The sequence below is a fragment of the Bactrocera neohumeralis genome, unplaced genomic scaffold, assembly GCF_024586455.1.
Source record: "Bactrocera neohumeralis isolate Rockhampton unplaced genomic scaffold, APGP_CSIRO_Bneo_wtdbg2-racon-allhic-juicebox.fasta_v2 cluster09, whole genome shotgun sequence".
NCBI classification, from domain to species: Eukaryota; Metazoa; Arthropoda; class Insecta; order Diptera; family Tephritidae; genus Bactrocera; species Bactrocera neohumeralis.
Genome location: NW_026089622.1, coordinates 31,967,153 through 31,988,926, shown reverse-complemented (window position 1 = coordinate 31,988,926; position 21,774 = coordinate 31,967,153). Strand labels below are relative to the sequence as shown.

The window sequence follows — 21,774 nt, the reverse complement described above, 5'->3', positions numbered from 1 at the left end:
TGCACTTTCCGAAAACCAATGGTTTCGGTTGCAGCTGTACGTAAGGAGTTTGAAATGCCGTCCCACAGTTCCCTTATACCGAGTTGTTGACGAGTGCTCTCAGAGAGCAGGAGTGCAAGCCGAGTAGAAAATCGTTCGGCTGTCTGTTGTGATTGCAGCTTCTCGACGTCGAACCTTCCTTGTGTTTGGTGGCGCGCGTTTTTTGCTGCACAGAGGCGGGTGCGAATCTTAGCTGCAACAAGATAGTGGTCCGAGTCGATGTTAGGACCTCGGAGCGCACGCACATCTAAAACACTGGAGACGTGTCTTCCGTCTATCACAACATGATCGATCTGGTTGGTAGTTTTTCGATCCGGAGACAGCCAGGTAGCTTGATGAATCTTCTTATGCTGGAATCTAGTACTACAGATAACCATATTTCGGGCCCCGGCGAAGTCAATCAGCCTCAACCCATTTGGGGATGTTTCGTCGTGGAGGCTGAATTTACCGACCGTAGTGCCAAATATACCTTCTTTGCCCACCCTGGCGTTAAAGTCGCCAAGCACGATTTTGACATCGTGGCGGGGGCAGCTCTCATAAGCGCGCTCCAAGCGCTCATAGAAGGCATCTTTGGTCACATCGTCCTTCTCTTCCGTCGGGGCGTGGGCGCAAATCAGCAATATGTTGAAGAACCTCGCTTTGATGCGGATTGTGGCTAGACGTTCATTCACCGCAGTGAATGATAGTACTCGGCGACGGAGTCTCTCTCCCACCACGAATCCTACACCAAGCTTGCGCTCCTTTATATGGCCACTGTAGTAAATGTCACAAGGACCTACTCGTCTCTGTCCTTGTCCCGTCCATCGCATTTCTTGGACGGCGGTGATGTCAGCCTTTGTCTTTACGAGGACATCAACCAGCTGGGCAGCGGCACCTTCCCAATTAAGGGACCGGACATTCCAGGTGCATGCCCTCAATTCGTAGTCCTTATTTCGTTTGCCATGGTCGTCATCAAAAGGGGGGTCTCTCATCCGAGGCTGCTTGTAGCTCTTCACTGGGGGTGTTTTTTACGTGGCGGGTCCCAAACCCAGCGCACAACCCTTGTAGGGAATGTTTCGCCTTCTCACTTTAGCTCGCCTTCGAACGGATGTTCTTAGGCTACCCAGAGGATACTTGGTCAAAGACCGGAAGTAGTGAGCTGCTTGAGCCATGTGTAAAAGAATCGTTTCTGGCCACTCCCAAGTGAATGGCGATCAGAGAACTTTCCTCACTTGCGTGAACTTCTACACATGACTCCATCCTCCACCCTCCCAACAAGAGGGAATAGTTTTACATTTTTTCGGTTTGACGCGTCTATTTGCAATGCAAAAAATTCACTTTTATCTTTTATATGTGTCAGAGCTTGTTTCAATGCATATGGGCCCAGAACATTTTCGACAATTGCTGCTTGTTTCGTTCGACCCAATTGAATGGTTTTAGCATTTTCAGATTCGGCATAAAGTAATTTATTAAGTTTGGCACTGCAATCTGAACTGTTATATGAAAGGTTGTGCTTTACTGTATGGTAAACTAAGGCTGACTCAGCAGCCGTTGTTTGTTTAGATTCGTTTGATTCAGCAGTACCCAATCGTAGAAAATTATTTAAGATTGATGCGTAATTTTTAATTTACTTGCGTGCGTGTTAGATTCACTATGCTGTTTTGTCTAAAATAATGATAACTTTAAACTAAAAACCACGTATTAAACAATTTTGAATCTTACTTGACCTATGCCACTTTTATTAATTGAAAAAGTTATTGCACAGATAGATCATTTTGCTTTAAACTGATCTTCATCTTTTTCAAGTCATGGAAATTTACTTTTCCATTCGATTTTAAAATTTTGCAGTCTTTTTACTTTAACTTTTCTCTGTTTTTTAGGTGTTTCATATAATATGCTGCAACCACTTGAAGACATTCTTAAAATTTACCTGCGAAAAACAGCTGATTGAGCTAGTGCCTAAAATGCTTTATCGATTTATCGATATGTTAGATATTCGCAAATTCAAACAACCTTTTATGCACAGCTTTATCAGCCGATTTTCGCAGTTGCGAAAAAAATAAAAAATTATGCATGAATAGGGATTCAAATTTTTAGAAAACTATGAATTAAATTGCTTAGAGTATAAATATAGTATTTTAGCGTACTATATTTATTGTGAACAGTATATAGTATTCACGCGAAAAATATAGTACAATACTATAAATATAGTACGTCTGGCAACCCTACTTACGACCCATATGGTCCGTCTTAAGTGGATTGGATATGTAGTTTTTAGAATGCAAGATGAAACATTGTAGTTTGCTAATACGGTCCGCCTTAAGTGGTCCTAAGATGTAATTCATAGATGAACCTTTCCACTTACAACATATGGTCTATCTTATGTGGATTTTAGATAGACTTCTTAGAATGTAAATTTAATATTTGTATCTAGGCTTAAGAAAAATATTGTATTTAAAAAGAGAAAATAAAGAAAACGACCCATTTGCCTACGAAAACTAAACCCAGTTATTACTTTTCATGTATTTTTTTCTTCTGCTCGAGGTATATGGGAAGATGACCGACAACAGTGTGAGCAACATCCTGCAATCAAAATTGGTTTGAAGTAAAATAAAAGAGCGGGTCGCCATAGCGCTTCAAGAATTCAAGATGAAAGAGCAGCAAGCTTAAGACGAGATGGATAATCCTGCAGGGAAAGAGTGAGGAGGCATTTTGGCCTTGAGAAGTAGTGCTAAACGGCGACTCAGTAGGCCCAAATATAAACTACAGAACCCAGAGTAAAGGTTTATGAATTCACAGTTCTAGCATGGCTTGACAATACAGTGTGGGCGGGACCCCGCCTGTAGCAGGGAATACCAATGTTCAATTAATTTACATTAGTATTTGTAAACTCAATGCAATTCTTTAAAATCTTACCGCTGATAAGGTACAAATAAAGATCTTCATTGAGTGAGAAACTATTTCATTCGAAATTTTGTTAGTTGTCGTTGTCGTTTTATACAGTTTTTAAATCTATCTTAAATATCTAAATGCATGTATGTATAATGTCAGACGACAAGGGGTTGATTTTAATTCGACAACTGAGTGTATGTGCGTGCGTTTTCATTTTATATTACCTTTGTTATTTGATATGGGTTTCTCAATTATACAAATTTACGACTAGATATTACACTTAATCTTAATCTTTAAAATTAAAACATATTGCCTGATATACAAATAAATAAATGTTTGTTTTTTGTGTATTTAAACTTTAAAAAGCGGCGGCGGAGTCGCTAGCACCAGCAGTGCATTTTCAAATGATGGTGCTCACCGGTTGAAAACATGTAAGTAGAATGACAATAGGTTTCATTAAGCTTAGATCATATGCTAGGGAGAGAGATAACTAAGTAAAGGGCAAGACGTTAAAATGTTAAAACCGAGGAGGAAACAGAGAATCTCGGGTCTAATATAAATATAAAAATGAGGATTCGCAGAATCTTTTCCTGATCACTTTATAACAACTTATCCATGAAACAATGTAAACAGAGTGAGTTCTTTCTTACCTTTCGGATAGACACAAGAAAAAATATCTAATAATTCTTCTTTTTAATTTTAGGAGCCTATGTAAAAAATGCTTTAATTTAAATTTATGCGTATTCCTATGAATGTTAAAGAAACAAAACCATTGAAACGCTTTTGTGTTTCTAAGCCTATTTTTTATACTTCTTAGAGTCGAAAACGATCAAGAAGGGGTTGCTGTTGATATAAGGAATTCTAAACACAATATAAAAAGAAATGTACATAGTTCGACACTGAATATGTATTGAGCAACGACCAAGGTACATTTAGAGTTCCGAGTGAAAGTAAGAGCAAGTTAGAACATACACTTTTCAAAAAACAGGGGAAGGTGTTTCCGAAATCCTGGATGCGGTCCTGGTGTGACACTAACAAAAAATCCAAAATGGAGTTCGGACATAAAAAACTAGAAGATATATTGTGTACCTTTTCTCTTCAAAAACTGATATAGATATTTTCAATGTTTAATCATTTATTTTTTGTTAAGTGCAAAATTTATTGAAGTGTTTTGTTAAAATAATTATCAAGCCATTTCTCAAGGTCTGGAATAGCTTCATTACTCCATTTAACTTCTTCCTTGATATTTCTTATAGATCTTTGAATAATATGATCTGCACTATTAAATAATCCTCTGAATGTTCTATATAGTTGTGTAACCTTGTCATACCCTTGCTGAGTTATAAACATTCCAGTAGCCGAACTTATTATAGTGTCCCATAGATTGGTTTCATTTTGAAAACTGTGAATTAAGTAAAATTGTTCTTATTTAAGTCAACCATATTTATTTGCGTTTACTTACCGAACTTTTATTTCCATAAAATTATTCGACAGAACCTCAAAGAGAGTTTTATATCCAACAGGTTCCTTGGCTAATGTTCTAATAATTATAAATAAATCCCCGCTAGAGAATACTGAGTTATTTTGTAATAGCGTCAAATTTAGTAAGTGATGAATTTTATTTTCTTGCAACGGACATCCAACTAATGATTTCAGTAGAAATGTTCTTTCACTCTTTATTCCATTTTCGGGGAAATTTATCACATAATTTAGTATGAGTATCCACTCTTTCATTGTACCCCATCTTAAAATTGGACAAATATGCAGATTTTCAATTCTACAAATAAAATTTTAGTAATTAATTAAAGATTGAATAAAAATATTTTCAAAGGATATATTGACCGTATTCCGAAATCTATAATGTTTTGATCCATCAAATTCTGAAAAGTATATCGAGCTTCTTCAATACACGGCTCATATCCACCTTTGCAAAGAAACTCCCTTGCTAATTTTCTTAATTTAATTTTCCAATGGCTTGAATTGTCCCCTTCACTGGTGAGCTCTTCGTAGAGAGGTGATAAGAGATAAATGACGTATTTCTAAAATTAAGTAAAATTAAAGACATTTGAAAAATTATGTACTGATATTTACATATAATTAAAAGGAATCTAACTTTGTAGTCAGTATATAAGGATCTCTATTTTTACGTTAGTAATAACCATGTACTATACGTATAAATTTTTAAATGGTTATCACGCACATTTGAAACAAAAACACCCGTGTCACTCAAGTCTATAGTATAGAACATAATTTATTAAGAAAATCTTTATCCTTTTACAAATCTTATTTTTTCTTAAAATTAATTGTTTCGTTTATTGGAGTGGCCGAAGCGCCGAATACATTGTATCTGCAAAGGTGTTTAATGATGAAGTAATAGGGCTTATTCGAGACACTCCATAACTGCGACAATATTGCAGCCCTGATACTCAATTTGCAACAGTGTTGCAGATGCTTAGCTGATATTTAAGCAAAATAATTGCAATATTTTGCGCGAATTGTGACCGAATGTGAAAGTTTAACCATGAATTTTGTAATAAATATAGCGATAGATACTTTTGAAAGCAGTGATAATAACTTCCTGATCAAGTACGGAAAAAATAGAAAAAAAAAACTTTTTAAGAAAGAGAAAGTGGTTCCTCGCTGAAATTTCAAAAAAGAGAACAGTGACGAAGATGACAAAGGTTTGGAAAACAATTCCATTGTACCATGATGATACATATTTCACGCATTTTCGCATGACTCGTGAAACATTTGCAGTAAGTATTGTTGTTTACTTTGTGGAAGTACCTGATAAATAAATTAATTTGTCATAGGTCTTGAAAAATGCGTTAGAACCATTTTGGTCAACACCCTCGGGAATTATTCCTTGGAACATTCCTTGCATATGACTCTTTGGAAGCTAAGCAATAGTAGAGTCACATATCGTGAGCCTGCCGATAGATTTAATGTTGGGCAAGGAACTGCCCACAAACTTTTCCTCAAAACAATCAAGACAATCTGCAAACTTAAAAACGAAATATGTTGGCCGTCAGTTTTACAGCAGAAAAAATAATGGAAAACTTTCAAACAAGCCGGGTAAATTCATTTCCTTTTGTTGTTGGATGCTTAGGTGGAACGCATTTCAAAATTAACACTCCTCAAACAGATGCAATTAGTTATTATGACCGTAAAGGAAATTTTTCAGTTATTATGCAGGTATGTACTTGACTAATAGATCTGTTTTAAGATAAGTGTTATACTATATATTCAATTATTTAGGCCATATGCGACAGTAAGTTCTGTTTTTTAGATGTGTTCATCGGCTACCCAGGTCATGATGCCAATGTGTGGAAAAATGTCCACTTTACATCTGGACAAATAAAACTTGCGAAAGATGCAATTATTCTAGCCGATTCAGCATATCCTGTTTCAAGATTTTTAATTGCTCCTTTTAGAGATAACGGACATCTTTCCAGAGAGGAAAAACAATTCAACTATTATATGAGTTCAACCCGAGTATTTATCGAGCAAACGTTTGGAATTTTCAGGGCTAAGGTTCAAAATATTGAATCATATTGATATGCGCTATGTAGAAGACATATCAACTGTGATATTAGCTTGCGCAATTTTACATAATTTTATACTGCGAAGCAATCCGGTTCATTCTGAAGACAATCATACGAGTATGCCTGAACATTTAGAAAATTCAAATGATCACGATATGATTGAACTACCTGAAAATATAAATTACACTAATTAAGGAATTATCAGACGAAATAACTTGAAAATGCTATTTATTTCATAGAAGTATTATTTCAATAATGTATATATGTAAATATCAAATAAATGATTAATTGATTGAAATCTTGTTATATCAGTTAATTTAATTAAAATCATCCATCCTAGAATACTAAACTATTTTCTGTTTCTTTTTTAATAAAACATTAATTAATTAATAAATATTTATTTTATTGAAAATAGGAACTCATTCTTATAATATAATATATGTTAAATTAATATAAACATAAAGTTTATTATAAAATGAACACTTTTTATTTTTGGCACAATCCCTCCAAAATTTGCTGCAACTTCAATTTTTTCTTTTCGATCTTCATAGTTTCTTCGTGCCGAATCTGCTCTTTCCGCGCTTCTTCTTTAAAAAAAATCCAATGTTTCATATGCAATAGTTTTTGGTCGTTTTTTTCGACTGACACCTTCTACATCGGTTTCTTCCCCGCACCTTTCCTCCTCACTCACTCCACTTTCAACTAAATATTGCAGTGAGCTCTGGAGGTTGCTTAAGGGAGGCTCAATGGAGTGCCTATTTCCAAAAATGTTGTCAAAATCCATAAAATATTCCCACGTCGTGGCACCTCGACCTGTCGCGTCGTTGCGTTTTTTAATTCTCTTACACGTCGCAAAAAAATTTAAAAATTTCCTCTGTATAAATTCTTTTGTTTGCGACACTTCCAGATTTATAATACGCATATTTTCGAGCACCTTACCCCATAGGACAGACTTTTTCCTCCAGGTCAAGTCGGGACCTTACTAGTAGTTTTGTAACCGGTGAATTTAACTTTTCACTGAAAATATAAATCACGATAATGTATTTTTCGATATTCAAGTGAACATAATAATTAATATACTATATATTATTAAATTCAATAAATATCACTGTTACTTACCTTTACCTTTCTTAAGTTTTGAATTGGTATTCAGAATATTTCCTTGACTTTTATATTGCGCGAGTTATTTTTTACATAAAGTAAAAAAAGAGTCAAAAGAATATATTTTGAGCTGCACCGAAATGTGTACTCTTTATTTATATTCTTAAGACTAACTTATTACATGGTTCTTACTTCTATTTATACTAACTTATTACTAGTTGATAGTTTGTTAAGATACAGATTATATTATTTGTTTAGGTTTGTTTACATATACTTATATTGCTTGCTTAGATACAATTGCTTTGTTTTAAGATAAGGTTGTTGTGGTATTCAAACTCAATGTTGTTTTGATACTTCCCAGCAGATTTAAAAGCGAGATCTTCTGAAAGGAGGAATGAAGGAGTCCTCCTATTGACCTCTTTTAGGAGCAGTAAGGGAAATTTTTAAATTTTGTTCTTATATTCTGTTTTTTTTTTATATTTTATTTTAGTGTTGACCTCCTTTTGTCATCTTTTAGAAGCAAAGAAGGAGATTTTATACTTCTATTGTGATTTTTTTTTACTTCATTTTAGTATTGATCTCCTTTTGTCCTCCTATAGGAGCAATAAAGGAGATTTTTTAATTTTTCGTAGCTTAAAAATCGTACTTTTGATTCAAAAATTACAATTTAACGGGAAATAATAACTGTTAATTTTTGTCTTCAGCAATTGTTCATTTCAACTGTGTTTTTTAAAGCGTGCAGACGTAAGTGTTTTATATCTATTGAGTATTAAATATTTTAAATTGATAATTAAATGTACTCTAAAAGGCATTTAAAACGCCTAGTGAATAAAAAATTAAATAATTTGTATAAAAAAACAAAATAATAATACACAAAATGGAAATGATGTGGAAAGTGTTAATGAAATTGAAAGTGATACAGGCTCTAAAGAAGTTTTTGAAGAAGTTGAAACTGGTACAGGCTCGAAAGAAGTGATAGAAGATTTTTCAGTTTCAGGGTTTTACTATACTGACCTAGTACCATCACCATGGCTTGGAATTTCTCACCCCGCAGACAATAATTCCAAAAATGGTCCACAGTGTTATTATAGTAAACAGGTTTACGCGTTGTTTGCTTTTATTAATTTTATTAAGGGTTATAGAAAGGTAAGTACTTTACTCTTTATAGCGAGTTTATGAAATAGATAGATCTGTGATCAAATTGAAAGGTGAATTTTTAATTAATACTTCGCGTGTGTTCCGAAGTTTTTTTCTGTAAGTTGGTAGTACTGTTAGTGACATCCATGCTAACAGCCCTATTCTGAAAAAACCTCCCAATTGAGTTGAGAGGAAAAATTTGAGAGATTTCTTGTGAGGCATATTTTATGAAGCTATTCTTGCTCAAACCTCATAATAAAAAAGCTTAAAAAAGTCACCACGTGAGGTAAAAAGCTTTTTGCTGTCAAACAGCTGTTTTAGTAAAAATAAACAAACAAAAACACAAATGGATAATAAAGATATGTATGCGTCTGTGCTTGAGGGTGAAACAATCCCAATGTGGGTACAATCGATTGCGCCGATTGTGCCCTTGATCCCAAATTTCGTGTAAAATCTTTAAGAGAAAATTTATTTATTTATATTTATTTGTATTTATTTATCTTACCCCTTCTTTGTATCTGAAACATCCTGCGCGCTTGAAGGGCAATAAATTTCACTGCCCTTAACATCCATAATTAATTTCGAAATAAAGTGCAGAGCTCTAGACACAGAGGACTGGCTCATAGAGAGCATATAACTATTACCAACGCATTTTTGGTAAGAGCCATGCCCGTAAAAATACAAACACGCCAGGAAACGCAGATCAAAAGATATACTCGACTTCTGCACATCATGCGGCACCAATTCACCTATAAGTACTTTACATTGCGATTTTGGGAATCGAAATGTATTTATAAATGTTGTGTCTTGCATGGTAAAAAGATCGCTTTTGTCTCGTAACCCTTCAAAATTTTCCTCCCACCCCCCGATTCCTCCTCCTCAACAATTGCCGCATACACAAAGAACAGTACCTCCATGCTAGTTATAACACTCAAATATTTTTTAAAAAATGTCAAATATTGATGTAAAACAAAACAAACACAGATGTTTTGTATTATGATGGCTGCTTTCACACGTCACAGATATTTGTGATAATAGTGAGCATTTGAGCTTTTGAATTTTCGCCAGAATAAGGTAACCCTCACTATAGTGAGAAACATCACTGTAATGAGGTTGGTGACTTTTGTGAGGGCATGAGAATAGGGCAGTAAATTTCACATCTAAATATTCATTAATATTTGAGAAACGCGTCGTTTTGTCAGGCTCTATTTGTGAATTCTTCGATTTTTACTATGTCTGAATTTATTGAGCAAAGAATAGCGATAATGCACCATCTCATACTGCATTGGTTATTCGTGATCATTTCGCCTCAATTTCAACTAATATCGTGCCGTAATCACCGCATTCGCCTGATTTACCTTCGTGTAAATTCTCGTTATTCATCAAATTCACATGACCACTCTGAGGACACCGTTTTGACTCAATTGAGGGCATAAAAGGTGAATCGAAGAAGGCTCTAATGGCCATCACGACGGAGAATTTTCCCAAGTGCTATGATGACCGAAAAATTCGTTGGCATAAGTGTATTGCAGCGGGAGGGGATTACTTTGAATAAGATGAAATGGATAAAATTCACCTTTCAATTTGATCACAGTAGTGTAAAGGTTTTCGTTTTTCTAACAAACCTTAAGTATCTGTATATAACTCCTATACTTGTATATGTATATTATATGTATGTGAATAATTTCTTCGATCCTCAGGATGACGTTTAACCCCATTCTTGTAAGAGTACAATATGTTCGGTTGCACCCGAACTTATCTCTTACTTACTTGTTAACATAGAAATTGTCAGACTGAATTCTGATTTTGTTTTTCTGCCAATATGTGTGGTGTTGGACAATTGTGACTCTAGTGGTAGTGGTACGACGTACCAGCCATTATTTGATCGCCTAGTTGTGGCTTTGGAGAAGTCTTCATAATACTGATCCTCTTTTTTTCTCATTTCAATTTGATTGTTTGGTTGGCAATTATACATTGTTTTGTGCCTTAGACGCTATGAATGATCGTTGTGATCCTTGATCTATTAAGGCTCTGAGTTTGAACAGTTCTCTTCGGTGTGCGATGGCGACGACTGCTGTAGGTAGTAATACCCTACTTTTATTTTCACTGTATAGAGTTTGCGTTTTTAGCCTTTGAGCAGCATGGTTCTTCGGTCAATTTTCGAGATTTTGGTTTTCGGGATTTACTTTTGCAACTATAACCGTTGTACTTTCTGTACTGGTTTATGCGCTCTTTTGAGGTGAGCTGGGGAATGTGCTGAAATGAAGCATTGAGTGATATTTTTAATGAAAATTGCATTAGCTTTTGCAATTTTTAAATATATGCGCATGTGACAAGCAATTTGCACATATTTTTTTTGATCTCAGGTAATTGTTTCTTTCATTAATTATATTTTTTTTTAATTTCTCGCAAGACATATGTAAGTAATTTTTGCCCTCTTTTACATAATCAGCATAACGTTTTATTTTTCTGTTTGGACGTGAACGATTGTGTTTTATAAATTCTTCTGTTTATATTGTTATTGCTTCCAGCTTGGGGTTATTGCAAGTTCCATTTTGGTCGTGTTTAATGTTCTTAGTTCTGACTGTTTTTTCCTCTATCCTTACCGCTATTTCATATTGGGTAGATAGAAAGTCCTTCATATTTTTTCAGGTTGAGCATTTTTTTCTTGATGAGAGGGATTCTTCCTCTTCTTCTTAATTGGCGTAGACACCGCTTACGCGATTATAGCCGAGTTAACAACAGCCCTCCAGTCGTTTCTTCTTTTCGCTACGTCGCGCCAATTGGATATTCCAAGCGAAGTCAGGTCCTTCTCCACTTGGTCCTTCGAACGGAGTGGAGGTCTTCCTCTTCCTCTGCTTCCCCCGGCGGGTACTGCGTCGAATACTTTCAGAGCTGGAGTGTTTTCATCCATCCGGACAACATGACCTAGCCAGCGTAGCCGCTGTCTTTTAATTGAATATCTCGTTCCATCGAATGCGATATTCGGCGTGGCCAATGCGCAAAAGACCATAAATCTTTCGCAGAATTTTTCTCTCGAAAACTCGTAACGTCGACTCATCGGTTGTTGTCATCGCCCAAACCTCTGCACCATATAGCAGGACGGGAATTATGAGCGACTTATAGAGTTTAGCTTTTGTTCGTCGAGAGAGGACTTTACTTTTCAATTGCCTACTCAGTCCGAAGTAGCACTTGTTGGCAAGAGCAATCCTGCGTTGGATTTCCAGGCTGACATTGTTGGTGGTGTTAATGCTGGTTCCTAAATATACGGAATTATCTACAACTTCAAAGTTATGACTGTCAACAGTGACGTGAGAGCCAAGTCGCGAGTGCGACGACTGTTTGTTTGATGACAGGAGATATTTCGTTTTGCCCTCGTTCACTGCCAGACTCATTTTCTGTGCTTCCTTGTCCAGCTTGGAGAAAGCCGAACTAAAGGCGCGGATGTTGAGGCCGATGATATCAATATCATCTGCATACGCCAGCAGCTGTACACTCTTATAGAAGATGGTACCTGCTCTATTTAGTTCTGCAGCTCGAACTATTTTCTCCAGAAGCAGGTTGAAGAAGTCGGACGATAGGGAGTCGCCTTGTCTGAAACCTCGTTTGGTATCGAACGGCTCGGAGAGGTCCTTCCAGATCCTGACGGAGCTTTTGGTGTTACACAACGTCAGTTTACACAGCCGTATTAGTTTTGCGGGGATACCAAATTCAGACATCGCGGAATAAAGACAGCTCCTTTTCGTGCTGTCGAAAGCAGCTTTGAAATCGACGAAGAGGTGGTGTGTGCCGATTCTTCTTTCACGGGTCTTTTCCAAGATTTGGCGGTGAATATCTGGTCGGTTGTTGATTTTCCAGGTCTGAAGCCACACTGATAAGGTCGAATCAGTTTGTTGATGGTGGGCTTTAATCTTTCACACAATACGCTCGATAGAACCTTATTTGCGATGTTGAGGAGGCTAATCCCACGGTAGTTGGCGCAGATTGTGGGGTCTCCTTTTTTATGGATTGGGCATATCACACTTAAATTCCAATCGTTGGGCATGCTTTCGTCCGACCACATTTTACAAAGAAGCGTATGCATGCTCCTTATCAGTTGTTCGCCGCCGTGTTTGAATAGCTCGGCCGGCAATCCGTCGGCCCCTGCCGCTTTGTTGTTCTTCAGGCGCGCAATTGCTATTCGAACTTCTTCATGGTCGGGCAATGGAACGTCTGCTCCATCGTCATCGATTGGGGAATCGGGTTCGCCTTCTCCTGGCGTTGTGCGTTCACTGCCATTCAGCAGGCTGGAGAAGTGTTCCCTCCATAATTTAAGTATGCTCTGGGCATCGGTCTCTAGATCACCTTTGGGGGTTCTACAAGAGTATGCTCCGGTCTTGAAACCTTCTGTAAGCCGCCGCATTTTTTCGTAGAATTTTCGAACATTACCCCTGTCGGCCAGCTCATCAAGCTCTTCGTACTCACACATTTCAGCCTCTATCTTTTTCTGTCTACAAATGCGTCTCGCTTCCCTTTTCAACTCTCGGTATCTATCCCATCCCGCACGTGTTGTGGTCGATCGTAACGTTGCGAGGTAGGCAGCCTGTTTTCTCTCCGCTGCAACACGGCACTCCTCGTCGTATCAGCAGTTTTTTGCACTTTCCGAAAACCAATGGCTTCGGTTGCAGCTGTACGTAAGGAATTTGAAATGCCGTCCCACAGTTCCCTTATACCGAGTTGTTGACGAGTGCTCTCAGAGAGCAGGAGTGCAAGCCGAGCAGAATATCGTTGTGATTGCACCTTCTCGGCGTCGAACCTTCCTTGTGTTTGCGTGCGTTTTTTGCTGCACAGAGGCGGGTGCGAATCTTGGCTGCAACAAGATAGTGGTCCGAGTCGATGTTAGGACCTCGGAGCGCACGCACATCTAAAACACTGGAGACGTGTCTTCCGTCTATCACAACATGATCGATCTGGTTGGTAGTTTTTCGATCCGGAGACAGCCAGGTAGCTTGATGAATCTTGTTATGCTGGAATCTAGTACCACAGATAACCATATTTCGGGCCCCGGCGAAGTCAATCAGCCTCAACCCATTTGGGGAAGTTTCGTCGTGGAGGCTGAATTTACCGACCGTAGTGCCAAAGATACCTTCTTTGCCCACCTTGGCGTTAAAGTCGCCAAGCACGATTTTGACATCGTGGTGGGGGCAGCTCTCATTAGCGCGCTCCAAGCGCTCATAGAAGGCATCTTTGGTCACCTCGTCCTTCTCTTCCGTCGGGGCGTGGGCGCAAATCAGCGATATGTTGAAGAACCTCGCTTTCATGCCGATTGGGGCTAGACGTTCATTCACCGGAGTGAATGATAGTACTCGGCGACGGAGTCTCTCATCCGAGGCTTGTTGCTTTTTTTACGTGGCGGGTCCCAAACCCAGCGCACAACCCTATGTTGTGCCCTCGCCTTCTCACATTAGCTCGTCTTCGAACGGGTGTTCTTAGGCTACCCAGAGGCTACTTGGTCAAAGACCGGAAGTAGTGAGCTGCTTGAGCCATGTGTAAAAGAATCGTTTCTGGCCACTCCCAGGTGAATGGCGATCAGAGAACTTTCCTCACTTGCGTGAACTTCTACGCATGACTCCATCCTGCTTTCACAAAAGTAACGATTTTGCTGGTAATGCTGCGGTACATATATTGTAGGGTCTCAATTATGTATGGGAATATTTTGTGTCGATAGAACCGGCAAACAATGTGAAACAGTGGATTCTAGTTTGATGAATTCTTAACGTGTCTCTTTTAATTTTTGGCAAGTTCATTAGTGTCTTTAATTGTTTATCGACTACTATTCTTTCGTTTTCGTATATTTCTTTTAGAGCTTCCCAAGCCAAATAAAAATTGTCGTCAGTAAGAGCGAACTGTTTTATTGCTACGCCTGCTTGACTTTGACTTTTGTATCGAAGGTGATAAAATTTTTGTGCCTTTGATAGTTTAGAATGGTTGATGTAAACGTCTGTAAACATGTCCCAGAAGCACGTCCATTTTTCATATCCTCCATAAAATGTTTCTGTGTCACATGGGGGAACCTCGAGGTAGATGCATGAATTTGCCATTTTATATCAAATAACGACTCAGAGTTTTCGTGAATCGATGAAGATCTAGTGCAGTATTTTAATAAACTGTCACTTTGTGAAATAAATTTAACAACCTGTTTTAAGGGTGTAGCTCTTGCAGGTGTATTTTGGTTTTTGTCGCTATTAGCCATTTTTGTTATATTATATATTAAAATATTTGTCAAAATTAATTAAATTTGGTACATACATAAATTTACATACATACATATATGTTTGAGGGCGCGAAAACGGAATTGAATATATGTAGGTATAATATACGGTATATGCAGAAATTAAAAATGCTTATATGTATGTTTTTATTTTTTGACTGTCTTGTTTTGTTTTTTATATTATAATTTTAATTTATGTTTGCGTTTTGGCTTAATTAGTTTATGCAATCCTGTTTATTGTTTTTGATAAACATAAGGGGTATTTCCGCACAAATTTGTAACTAAATACTTGAATTAGCTTTTCTGTTTGTTGAATTGTTGTGTTAGGGTACACAAAGCTAAGGATATAAGGCTAACCCTGTTATGTACATATATATTAGGTTGTCAAAGAAGTCTTGCGGTATTTTCGCTGGTTGGCGCTGAAAGCGCGTAGTTCTAGTTTTGTTCGTCGCATCGGGTCATGCTATACCTTTTTGGAAAGCTCATTTCACGCGCTAACATGTGTTTGATTGATTGTCGTTTCTTTTAAAAGAAAAAGACGGCATATTTTACAGTACTACTACGATAAAGGCAAAAATGCATCTCAAGCCGCCAATAAAATGTGTGCAGTTTATGGACCCGATACAGTTTCCATTTCCACCGCACAACAATGGTTTCAACGTTTTCGCTCTGGTGTAGAGGTGGTCGAAGATGCGCCACGCTCCGGAAGGCCTGTCGTCGAAAATTGCGATAAAATCGCTGAATTGGTCGAAAGAGACGGGCATAGTAGCAGCCGTAGCATCGGTCAAGAGCTGGGCATGACTCATCAAAAATTCATTTGACAACCCATTATTTATTTGATATCGGCATTTTAATATTTTCTGAAAATCAAAACGTAAAGTATTATCGTTTGGTTTCAGATTTGTTATATTAACCAAGCGGATTTTCTATCACAGGTTTTACATATGTATGACTACATACAATATTCAATAGTTACACATATTAAGGAAATGCTTTCAATTGCATACCCCTTCGCTGGACTGTTATGCAGGATAACGAGTCTAAGCACACAGCGAAAATCACAAAGGATTGGCTTAAGAAAGATAAAATAAATATTTTGGATTAGCCAGCGTTAAGCCCTGACCTTAATCCAATAGAAAACTTATGGAACGATGTTCGCCTTATAATTGCTGCTAAAAATTTTACAAATTTTGAGGATTTATGGGAAGGTATTAAGGAAGCTTGGGACTCCATCCCAAAGAAGATATGCGAGAAGCCTGTAGAAAATACTATGTATGGTATGCAGATGTGATGCTATAATTGAAAATCTGGAATATATAACCAAGTATTAGAAGCGTAAGCATATTTGGCACCAAATCGTTGATTAAATTCCACTAATTTTACATGATTTTTGCATGTTTTGTAAAATGTGCTATTTGGGTAACCAAGGCTTTTTAGAGGGAGTTAAAATTTTTCAAATAATATTGATTATTTGTGAATTCCTATTTGTTTTTTTTACTTAAATGGATTAGGATTGGATTTTAAGACCACGTTCTTTTTAAAGAACTTTGTCAATTGTATTTGCGCTTATTACTTATTATGACAAAGTGCGCTATTTGTGTGACCATGGCTGTACATACATATATAAAACTGTATCTTTTGGTATTTTATCCATACATCTTGTGAATTTGATTTTAATATATGTACATATATGCATGTATATATGGAAATATATGTGTCACTGCACTATTTTCTGCTGGCTACTTTTGTTTTTTCCTCACCACACTTTGTGGTTCTCAAAAAAAAAAGGAGAACAATTAATGAGATAACGAGAAACTGACGATTATTTTTAACAGCTTTTCCCAGAAAACTAGTTTTCGCACGTTAGCTCCCTTTTCGTAGACCAGGTCATATATATGTATGTAATTTGTGTATCACTGGGTATACATGTATATACGTATTTATGTATGTATGTGTTTCCTTTTGGTGTCACGGCACTGCTCTGTTTTCTTTTCAACTTTAGTGCATTCTTTCCGCTTTTATTATTTTTTTAACAAATTTCGTAGTATAATGCGCATTTTTATGCATACCTATAATACATATGGGGCTTTTAATTTATAGACCATCTCCTTGAGGCTCGAAAACTAAACTTGGTACGATTTCGATTACTTTGGCGGTCGGGTACTGAAAACGAATTTCGGTATAAATGAAGTATGTACTGATAAGGGAGCTTCCCTAGAGGAGGAATATGCAAAAGTAATGTTGCTAACACTTATCTTCTTCTTAATTGGCGTAGACACTGCTTACGCGATTATAGCCGAGTTAACAACAGCCCGCCAGTCGTTTCTTCTTTTCGCTACGTGACGCCAATTTGATTTTCCAAGCGAAGCCAGGTCCTTCTCCACTTGGTCCTTCCAACGGAGTGGAGGTCTTCAGCTTCCTCTGCTTCCCCCGGCGGGTAATGCGTCCAATACCTTCAGAGCTGGAGTGTTTTCGTCCATCCGGACAACATGACCAAGCCAACGTAGCCGCTGTCTTTTAATTCGCTGAACTACGTCAATGTCGTCGTATATCACGTACAGCTCATCGTTCCATCGAATGCGATATTCGCCGTTGCCAATGCGCAAAGGACCATAAATCTTTCGCAGAATTTTTCTTTCGAAAGCTCTTAACGTCGACTCATCGGTTGCTGTCATCGTCCAAGCCTCTACACCATATAGCAGTGCGTTGGATTTCCAGGCTGACATTATTGGAGGTGTTAATACTGGTTCCTAAATATACGGAATTATCTACAACTTCAAAGTTATGACTGTCAACAGTGACGTGAGAGCCAAGTCGCGAGTGCGACGATTGATTGTTTGACGACAGGAGATATTTCGTCTTGCCCTCGTTCACTGCCAGACCCATTTTCTGTGCTTCCTTGTCCAGCCTGGAGAAAGCCGAACTAACGGCGCGGGTGTTGAGGCCGATGATATCAATATCATCGGTATACGCCAGCAGCTGTACACTCTTATAGAAGATGGTACCTTCCCTATTTAGTTCTGCTGCTCGAACTATTTTCTCCAGAAGCAGGTTGAAGAAGCCGCACGATAGGGAGTCGCCTTGTCTGAAACCTCGTTTGGTATCGAACGGCTCGGAGAGGTCCTTCCCGATCCTGACGGAGCTTTTCGTGTTGCTCAACGTCAGTTTACACAGCCGTATTAGTTTTGCGGGGATATCAAATTCAGACATCGCGGAATAAAGACAGCTCCTTTTCGTGCTGTCGAAAGCAGCTTTGAAATCGACGAAGAGGTGGTGTGTGTCGATTCTCCTTTCACAGGTCTTTTCCAAGATTTGGCGCATGGTGAATATCTGGTCGGTTGTTGATTTGCCAGGTCTAAAGCCACACTGATAAGGTACAATCAGTTTGTTGACGGTGGGCTTTACTCTTTCACTCAATACGCTCGATAGGACCTTATATGCGATGTTGAGGAGGCTTATCCCACGGTAGTTGGCGCAAATTGTGGGGTCTCCTTTTTTATGGATTAGGCAGAGCACACTTAAAGTTTAATCGTTGGGTATGCTTTCGACCGACCACATTTTACAAAGAAGCGTATGCATGCTCCTTATCAGTTGTTCGCCGCCGTGTTTGAATAGCTCGGCCGGCAATCCGTCGGCCCCTGCCGCTTTGTTGTTCTTCAGGCGCGCAATTGCTATTCGAACTTCTTCATGATCAGGCAATGGAACGTCTGCTCCATCGTCATCGATTGGGGAATCGGGTTCGCCTTCTCCTGGCGTTGTGCATTCACTGCCATTCAGCAGGCTGGAGAAGTGTTCCCTCCATAATTTAAGTATACTCCTGGCATCGGTGACTAGATCACCATTGGGGGTTCTGCAAGAGTATACTTCGGTCTTGAAACCTTCTGTAAGCCGCCGCATTTTTTCGTAGAATTTTCGAGCATTACCCCTGTCGGCCAGCTTATCAAGCTCTTCGTACTCACGCATTTCGGCCTCTTTCTTTTTCTATCTGCAAATGCGTCTCACTTTCCTCTTCAACTCTCGGTATCTAACCCATCCCGCACGTGTTGTGGTCGATTGTAACGTTGCGAGGTAACCAGTCTGTTTTCTCTCCGCTGCGACACGGCACTCCTTGTCGTACCAGCTGTTCTTTTGTATTTTCCGAAAACCAATGGTTTCGGTTGCAGCTGTACGTAAGGAATTTGAAATGCTGTCCCACAGTTCCCTTATATCGAGTTGTTGACGAGTGCTCTCAGAGAGCGGGAGTGCAAGCCGAGTAGAAAATCGTTCGGCTGTCTGCTGTGATTGCAGCTTCTCGACGTCGGACCTTCCTTGTGTTTGTTGGCGTGCGTTTTTTGCTGCACAGAGTCGGATGCGAGTCGATGTTAGGACCTCGGAGCGGACGCACGTCTAGAACATTGGAGACGTATCTTCCGTCTATCACAACATGACTGATCTGGTTGGTGGCTTTTCGATCCGGAGATAGCCAGGTAGCTTGATGTATCTTCTTGTGTTGGAATCTAGTACCACAGATAACCATATTTCGGGCCACGGCGAAGTCAATCAGCCTCAACCCATTTGGGGAAGTTTCGTCGTGGAGGCTGAATTTACCGACCGTAGTGCCAAATATACCTTCTTTGCCCAACCTGGCGTTAAAGTCGCCAAGCTCGATTTTGACATCGTGGCGGGGCAGCTCTCATAAGCGCACTCCAAGCGCTCATAGAAGACATCTTTGGTGACATCGTCCTTCTCTTCCGTCGGGGCGTGGGCGCAAATCAGCGATATGGTGAAGAACATCGCTTTGATGCGGATTGTGGCTAGACGTTCATTCACCGAAGTGAATGATAGTACTCGGCGACGTAGTCTCTCTCCCACCACGAATCCAACACCAAACTTGCGCTCCTTTATATGGCCACTGTAGTAAATGTCACAAGGACCTACTCGTCTCTGTTCTTGTCCCGTCCATCCCATTTCTTGGTCGGTGGTGATGTCAGCTTTTATTTTCGCGAGAACATCAACCAGCTGGGCAGCGGCACCTTCCCAATTAAGGGTCCGGACATTCCAGGTGCATGCCCTCAATTCGTAGTCCTTATTTCGTTTGCCATGGTCGTCATCAAAAGGGGGGTCTCTCATCCGAGGCTTGTTGTTCCTTTTCACTGGGGGTGTTTTTTTACGTGGCGGGTCCCAAACCCAGCGCACAGCCCTATGTAGGGGATGTTTCGCCTTCTTAATTTAGCTCGCCTTCGAACGGATGTTCTTAGGCTACCCAGAGGATACTTGGTCAAAGACCGGAAGTAGTGAGCTGCTTGAGCCATGTGTAAAAGAATCGTTTCTGGCTACTCCCAAGTGAATGGCGATCAGAGAACTTTCCTCACTTGCGTGAACTTCTACACATGACTTCATCCTCCTGACACTAATATTATTTAAAATATTCGCGATTAAAAATACAGTAATTTGTATTAATGAAACATATTTCTCAATGTTTAACTAAATCTGTTCACATTTTTCACTTTGTATATTTAATTATACACTTTAAACATTGAAATAAGTTCACATTTTACTTTTATGTTATTATTTTTGGCTAAATTAATTAATTTAAAAATCAGTTAGCACACTCATGGCTGAAAACGTTTGAGCATTGCCACATCTTACAAACCAAATACTTGTATGAAGGATTTTTCTTTATTTGTACTTTCATGTGATTTTTTTCTTTATTAACTATTCTTTCTGTAATTTTTCAAGCTATAACTGAAGTATGTACTTTCGCGAGGTACTCCTTTCTGCGTTGGCGGCCTTCGGACGTGCTCTAATAAAATAACGCTGATCGAACCATTATCGTGCGTGACTGAAGTACTTTACTGTGGTCGTTCTTTCTACGTTGGAGGTATTCGGCCGCAATCTAAAATAAATAACCCTGATCCAGCCAAGATCCTCAATTTCCTCATAATTGTTAGCACATATGTACATAAATGATGTCCACTACGAGTGTTAAAAGTAATTTTTAACACGTTGGCTGCCAAGGTATCACCGGTGATCACAACAAAAAACTACCCCCAGGTGCCAGTGTATCACCGGTGATCACAGCAAAAAACTACTACCAGGTGCCAATGTATCACCGGTGATACACGCCTAGGCCTCTAGCATTTAGGGGCTGGGGCCTTAACGGAAGGAGTTTTAAGAAAGACGTAAGTTAATTTTAAAAGAAAAAATATTTAATTTCATAGTAAAACACAACTTAAAAAAATAATACTCAATTATAAATAGGAAACTGCAATTCATTCCTGTAAACAAAAAAAATTATACAAATTCAATGTATTTGCTGAAAATGATTGAGGCATAAGAATGGAGACCGAGGACATTGTCCGCAGTATGTGGATACAAGTTTGGCCTTCTTCCTTGCAGCTGACGAAGAGGTTGCAGTCTTCAGTTCAGAATAGCAGCCTCCGCAGCGATATCTCTTTCGCCTTCCGTCCTTTGTTACTTCCACTGATGTCGTCAAAATGTGCTTGCCTTGAGGAGGTGTTCGCGAAATTGAAGCGCTATCTCTTCCACTTAAATTTAGAATTATATTTTGCCGAAAGTCAGATATTTTCATATTGGAGTTACTTTCGTTATACAAAATATATGCATTTACAACCGCCGTATTTAAAAGAATATCAAAAGCAACTTTATGAAACCAGCGAATAGTTTTACGGAGAGGACTAAAGTAACTGGCCATTTGATCAGACAAATCAATTCCTAAAGTGGGAAAAAATCAATAAATATTTACGTATTTAAATAAACAGATTTTTAAAGCTCTCAACAAACCTTGTTTGCATTTGTTGTACTCCATTATTACATTCGGTTTTAAAACAT

General features: G+C 38.6%; 1 protein-coding gene across 1 annotated transcript in view; it reads right to left on the bottom strand.

Annotated features, from left to right (window-relative positions):
• Window positions 1-4,025: 4,025 nt before the first annotated feature.
• LOC126764052 (aminopeptidase N) overlaps window positions 4,026-21,774 on the bottom strand; it is a 507,747-nt gene continuing 489,998 nt past the window's right edge. Inside the window, exons 9-11 of the mRNA XM_050481791.1 lie at window positions 4,753-4,949; window positions 4,373-4,687; window positions 4,026-4,312 (exon numbers count right to left, since the gene is read on the bottom strand). Of these exons, the coding sequence (XP_050337748.1) occupies window positions 4,069-4,312; window positions 4,373-4,687; window positions 4,753-4,949 (756 nt within the window). The 3' untranslated portion in view covers window positions 4,026-4,068. The remainder of the gene's footprint in view (window positions 4,313-4,372; window positions 4,688-4,752; window positions 4,950-21,774) is intronic.